General features: G+C 24.1%; 1 protein-coding gene across 1 annotated transcript; it reads right to left on the minus strand.

Annotated features, from left to right (window-relative positions):
* Positions 1-244: 244 nt before the first annotated feature.
* Positions 245-1,571, minus strand: LOC134836858 (uncharacterized). The gene is made up of 2 exons (XM_063852115.1): positions 1,256-1,571; positions 245-605 (listed from the first exon to the last, which is right to left on the minus strand). Exons 1-2 carry the CDS (start codon positions 1,569-1,571, stop codon positions 334-336), a joined length of 588 nt encoding a protein of 195 aa, XP_063708185.1. The 3' UTR covers positions 245-333.
* Positions 1,572-7,256: the final 5,685 nt, after the last annotated feature.

Here is a 7,256-nt window from a genome sequence, read left to right on the forward strand (position 1 = left end):
TTTTGACCACTGTGAATATAAAAAACTATAAAATAGGAAATTTTTATTAATTTTCGATTAAAATTTAAAAAAAAATTTTTTAACTTAAAAAATAATTTAACCCCATTGTGCGACAAAACAGGAGACACGAAAAAAGGTCCGAATTAATCATAATAAATGAATGAAACAAGCCATCTGAAGGAAAGTCAACAACTATAAATAAATAAATTTCATGCAAAATTCCATTTATTTCAATTATGTCGTCGTCGTCGTCGTGCGAGTCAAGAAACGACAACTGCTGATCCCTGATAACAACACCATATTATCACTTATTGCACGCGAATGAAAAATGACTCACTGCCGCTTATTCACCCCGTAAATGCGAATTGTGTATCTGCATTGTGTCGTATTGTAGGAAGTGACATCCATGGTGACATTGCGATAACCGACGCCGCCGCCTCTAATGATCGCTTGTCCAGCTTTCGATGTTTGGAGCACATTGAGCTTGATTGCGGAGATTGTTGCTCTGCCCAAAAGCCTGCGCTTTGGATAACGAATAGCGAAGGAAAAGTTACGAATGTGCGGAAAAACGTGATGTTTTCGCAAATGGTAAATTAATCTGTCGCCTAAAAAAATTTTATTAAAAAAAAATTAATTAAAAATTTATTTTTTTTTATTTATTAAAAAAAAAATAAAAAATAATTTTAAAAAATAAATCAAAAATACAAAAAAAAAAATAATTATTAAAAATTATTTATTTGAAAAAATTAAAAAAAAATAAATAAAAATTTTTTTTTTTATAAAATTAAAAAAAAATAATTAAAAAAAAGCATTTGAAAAATAAATCAAAATTTATTATTTTAAAAAAAATTTTTAAAATTAATCATTTAAAAAAAAATTAAAAATTATTTTAAAAATATAAATAAATAAAAAAATAAATTAAAAAAAAAAATTATTATTTAAATAAAAGAAAAAAATTTAATTTAAAAAAAAATAAATAAATAAATTAAAAATAAAAAAATGTAAAAAAATTAAATTAAAAATTAATTAATAAAAAAAGTAGCATTTTATTTTTTTTTCAATATTTTACTTATAATTTAATTAAAATAATTATTTTAAAATTTAAATTAATTTTTTATTTAGAAGTTAAAATTTTTATTTTTAAGATTTCTTAATAATTTTGAAAAATTTATTGGAAAAATAAAAAAAAAAATTCGATTCTTCACAAAAATATTTTTATAAATTAAATTTTTTAATCAAACTAAAATTTTCTTACCTTTAACTCTCTTTCCATGATTATACGTCAAATTGTAACGCTTAAAAGCAACTTCTGAATTAAAATTCAACAAATTTTTATCAATTTTTTCATTATTTTCAGCCTTTTCCATCGCTATATCGCCAAATTCTACTTGAAATCTCACCATTTTATGCTTCCAAACCATCATAACCGCAAAAACTGCTAAAATCAGCATCAACCATTTGAAGATGCCCAAACCTTGAACAGGTTTTTGTCGTTCTTGGCGAACCACACGTTCGATAACGACGGGTTTCATGTCGAGTTGCGAGTACTTTACGTCGTGTTTTGCTTTCATTGTTGCCATAAATCAACTGTCCCCGTGTTTCATCATCGTAGAAAAGTCACGCGGAGCGAAATTTTTTATCATTCGGGCGAAGATATCACATTTCCTGAGCACTTTGCTTCGTCATCATCAACGGATATCTCGAAAAAAAAAATAAAACAAATTATTGCGGTTATCAAAAAAAAAACCCAAACCTCGTCATGAAATTCAAATAACGCTAACAAGGTAAATAAAAATGATTTAAAATGCTGGTTTTAGTCGAAACATATGACCGCAATTTCTTTTGTGTTTGTTGCATGTCATTCGATGCACGGAGAAAGACGAGGAGAGTCAACATTGGACAACAATGGAAAAATTGTCCAATCATTCAAAATAATATTATATTACACCCCCCTGTTTTCAACAACATTTATTTCAGTTTTATTGTTGTTGCTGCGTTAAAATTACGACGAGAGTGCAAAATGCATTTGAATGGTATCTGACAAATGAATGAGAGATATACCCAATAATTATTTTGTTAAAAATAAAACGTGGACCTACCTCAAAAAGTTTTCAATTGTTCTCGTTCGATCGAATGGTTCGAGGAATTTACTTGACATGTAAAATTTTGGTGCAGTTTAGATGAGAAGTTGACGTCATATGGCGCTCTAGAGGACTTTGATGGAGGATGTTTCTTGGAAATTTTTGATTAGAAAATAATATTTTGATTTGTTGTGTGTCAAAATTCAGCCTAAAATTGAAACGTGTTTGAAAATTAATCAAAACAAAAAGTGACAAAATATTAAAAAATTTACTTTGATTTCAAAAAAAAATTTTTTTTAAATTTTTAACAAAAATAATATTTTTAATAAATTTTTAACAAAAATAATATTTTTAAAAAATTAAAACTAAAGTAATTTAAAAAAAAATAATAAAATTAAATTAAATTAAATTAAATTATTAATTATTTAAAAAAATTAAATTAAATTAAATAATTTTTTGAATTAAATTATTCATTTTTTTAATTTATGAATTTTTTATAGTTAAAATTTCTTCAAGTTTAACATTTATTTATATTTTTTTTTCTTATTATTTAAATTTTATTTTAATTTAAAATGAATATTTATTTTTTTATTTTATTTTTTTTTTAAATATTTAAAAAAAAAATTCTTGTTTAATTTTTTCTTTTAAATTAAATTAAATGATTTTTTTAAATAAAAATTTTATTTTCGTTTCTTTTTTGACTGTAAGTAAATAATTTATTTTCAAAAATTCAAAAAAATATCATTTAAAAATTTTAAAATACTCAATTTTGATCAAAAGATTGAACTTTTAATAATAAAAAAAAATTAAATATAATAATTGTCTTTTTAAATTTTAATTTAAATGTTTACTATTTTTCACCTAATATTTTAAAAAATTAAGTTTTTGAAAAGAAAAATTAAAATTAAAATTAATTCAAAAATTAAAAATTAAATTAAAAATTAAAATTAATTAAATTCAAAATTAAATTTAATAAAAATATTTTTTTTAATATCAAAAATTATTTCATGCACTTCTAATCCTTAATTCTCACAATATTTTATTGCAATTTCACTTTTACCATAAAAAAGTCGATTAATAACGGCAAAAGTTGATCCTATGACGAATTCTACCAACGTTCGACTCTTAATTTACTTTCATTTCGTGTTCCGCCATTTCCACAGAGCAAAAGTGAGTTGTTAAAAAAAAGAAGAATCATATTTGCCACGTGCCTTCGTCGTCATCGTTCTCGATGATTGAGAGAATGACTATTCGTGCTTGCTTCCAATCACAAAAAAAAAGAAAAAGAAAAAAATCCTTCCACGAACGAGAAAATTTATGCATGAATGGACATGAACATGATACAGTCACTTTTGGCGCTATTGAGGCAGTTCGCTGGCTGAAAAACATTGAAAATCGATTTCAACATTTTTTTTCCGAAATAATTTGTAGGCAATATTGCAATACGACACATGCAATAGAGCAGATCACACATGCTTTTGGTTTCCTCTTGTGTGCGTTTTTTCTGTATTGATTCGAAATATTTTTTGTACGTACGGGACATGCATCAACCCCTATATGAACATTTTTTGCTTTGCCCGACTTGTACTGCGTCACAGAATGCAATAACCATTATTTATTATAATATATATAAATTGTAACATTTATAACGCATACGTTCGGAACATTTATCAAAGCACAAAAAAAGTCAATGTTCTGCTGTAATCAATGACAGGACGACGGTGGTTTGTCACAATTCGATTTTTTTACCTTAAATTTTTTTTTTGTTATGTAACATCGAGAAAGTGCGGGAGACGAAATGAGGGATAAGTAATAAGTCATATATAAATTTTGTGTTGATTTGCCATGCTTTATTTAGTAAATAGAGAAAAAATTAATGATATTGGAAGCCAATTTCGACATCAATTTATATCAATCAGGGATTTGAGTCTGAAATTTCTCTCAGGAATTGTGACGAATTTAATGCGGAATTGCATGAAAAAAGGGTGCAAAGTCATTAATTTGCTTTGGAGTTATTTGCATTGCTGATCATGTTAATTTGGTGAGGCGTGATATTGCGAGGGAGTGAAATTTTATTCATAAAAAAATCTGTAGAAGGAGCATTAAAGTGAAAAATTGCTTTTCTGAAGTAAAATTTATTTAAAAAATAAAATAGAGGGCGCTTTAGAAATCAAAACTTAATTTTTAATGAAAATTTTGTTAAAAATTATACGTTAGAGGGCGCTGTTAATTTAAAATTTAGTTTTATGTCCTAAATTTTAATTAAAAATTTACAGAGGCGCTTTAAAAATAAAATTTAAAGTTCTTATGTAAAATTTCGAACAAAAAATGCTCGTTAGAGGGCGCTTTGATGTAAAAAATTAAGTTTTTTAAAATTTTATAAAAAACTTTAAACAAAAAATGCTCGTTAGAGGGCGCTTAAATAAATTTTTAAAATTCGATAAAATTTTGTAGAGGGCGAAAAAAATTTGAATTTCTGAAGTAAAATTTGATTTAAAGGGTGTTTAAAATCAAAATTTAATTTCTAATGAAAAATTTATAAAAAAAACATACGTTAGAGGGCGCTTTTAAAATAAAATTTGAATTTCTTATGAAAATTTTGGAAAAAAAATTTTTTTGCACTTAGAAGAAAAAATTTGTTAAAATATTATTCTAAAAAATTTGCCTAAAAGAAAGTTTAAACAATAAATAATTATTTAAAAATTTATCATCGACACTCACAAAAAAAAAATAAATGTCTGCAGTAATTGAATGCACTCAAACATTCAACCACGTCACGAATATAACTCGCAAATATTTGAATAATTTGGGTCTTTAGGGCAAATATCGCAACAACAACCAAAAATAACGACAAAAAATCGAAAAATTAATTATGTATGAAAAATGAAAAATTTTGTGCTTCGCAGAGACTGATATATTAAATCAATAAAAGCAACACGAAGACAAAAAAAAACAAAAATTTTTCCAACTAATATTTACATTGTTCGTGCCTTTATTTTAATTAATTGTTTGTTCGCAATCGCACAAATGCAGTTGATGCAGTTTTTTTCGGTGTAAATCTCGTGTTTTATGAATCGGATCGATTCCGTGTTCAAACATGCAGTAGGTACATCGCATCAAATATTAACATTTGGTCAGAAATGGTCAATTTGTATTGATTCACGTCAATCAATTTCTGGTCAGATAATTTATAATAAAATAAATTAAAATGAATTTGTGCATAGAAAGGCGGTTAACGATGGATGAAACGCCATTGGAATGTGGGGATTTTTAATTGTTCCTGTGTTGGAGAGAGATTCAGATAGGAAATGGGAGGTAAGGTTGTTACAAATTTTATTTTTTTTTTTTTTTTCTTTAATCTTTAAAATTAAATAAAAAAATTAAAAAAAAATTAAATTAAAATTTAAAAAAATTATTTAAATTTAAATTAAAAACTTTCAAATTAAAATTAAAAATTTTTAAATTAAATTAAATAATTTATAATTTGAATTAAAACTATTTTAATCAATATAATTTGAAATAAAAAAAAATTTTTTTTTTTAAAAAATTAAAAATTTTAAAAATAAATAAATAATTTTTAAAAAAATTTATTTATAAAAGAAATGATTATTTTTCAATTTTTAACCTGAAATTTAAAATATTTAAATTAAATAATAAAATAAAAATAAAAGCGAAATACTAAAATTAAATATAATTTAAAAAATTATTTAATTTTATTTTTAATAATAATATTTTAAAAATTAAATTAAATTTAACTAATTAATTAAATTGTTTAAATAAATATTAAAAAATATTTAAAAAATAATTTTTATAAATTTAATAATTAAATTTAATATAAAATTTTAAATTATTTAAATTTTATAATTAATTAACTTTTTTTTATTAAATTTACAAAAATTATTTTTAAAACAATATAAATAAAAATTAAAAAAAATATTCTAACGACCCTAATTATGATTAATTAACATCATTTTTTATCTAAAAAAAACTCGTGCTTCCGTTAAAATTTACAATAATCTCATTAAATCCTCTATAATTTCCCATAAAAAGTCGAATCAATTAAAAATTGAACTTCAGTTCATCCAGAATGTTCTTCAAAAACTCATTAACTTTTTTCCTTCTCATCAGTTTAGGCGTTGTCTGTTCCGCAAGGACATACGTTTTCACAATAGAAAATGACTCAAACTCCCTTGAAACAATTCAAGACGAAATTCCTGAAGTTTCAAAATTATTTTCTAAAACCAAAGAATTCACTTGGGGAAGTCGTCATGGAAGTAAGAATTTTTTTCTTAATTTTTTGTGAAAAAAAAAATAATTTAATTTTTAAAAAATTCAGGAGATTACCGAATCATGCGAAAAAATGATCGAACTCGCCGCGGAGGAAACGGAACAAAACGTTTAAACATCAAATACGACGGAATTGAAAAAGTCACAGAAATCCAACTCGAAGTCACAAGCGACAGCAAAGACATCGAAGCAAGAATTATCAAAGGAGGCATTGGCAAAGACCGAGTAACGATTGAAGTAACAGGACGTGATACTTCGTATTTGGAATATCATGTAGAAATTTATGGAGAACCCTAAAAGTCTCAATGATTTAATAAAAAAATGAGATCCTGCCGAGAGATAAAATTGTTTATCACCCTTCAACTTCATTGCATCAGAAACACCTTTCGAACCAATTATTTGTAGACTCTTTGTGTGTCTAAAAGCATTCCAGCATTTCTCACAACAATTCTTTTCTCATTCATCATTCAATTTTAAACATATTTATTTTTTTTTTAAAGTTCAACTCCATTAGGGTTATTATGTCCTATTAGTGCGATACTTATCTACTTATTTACAACAACAACAAATTCCGAAAAAAAAATTACAGATTAACTGAGAGACACAATAAAAAACTTTTTACTCTAATATTATTAGCTTCCATTGTTGTTTACCTTTAAATTGAAAAATAATACAGATTTTTTTAATGCTACAGGAAAAAAATCTTGATTGACACATCTGTAAGTTTTTTTCTTTAAAATATCGTTTAATGCAAGAAAGACTCTTGTTTAGGATTAAATCGGACTTTATTATATATTAACTACTTATTATTAACTGAACTATATAATTTTATATTTTTACCTTTTCACCTTGATTTTTATTTATTTTATTTTTTTTTTCTTTGTACAA

This window comes from Culicoides brevitarsis, chromosome 1 (genome assembly GCF_036172545.1).
Source record: "Culicoides brevitarsis isolate CSIRO-B50_1 chromosome 1, AGI_CSIRO_Cbre_v1, whole genome shotgun sequence".
In the NCBI taxonomy this organism is placed as follows: domain Eukaryota; kingdom Metazoa; phylum Arthropoda; class Insecta; order Diptera; family Ceratopogonidae; genus Culicoides; species Culicoides brevitarsis.

Excerpts from the sequence above, each read along its gene's own strand:
- LOC134836858 (XM_063852115.1), bottom strand. The coding sequence starts at position 1,571 with ATGAAAGCAAAACACGACGTAAAGTACTCGCAACTCGACATGAAACCC. Across the intron at positions 606-1,255 it reads TCATGGAAAGAGAGTTAAAG|GCGACAGATTAATTTACCAT; the intron begins GTAAGAAAATTT and ends AAATTTTTTTAG.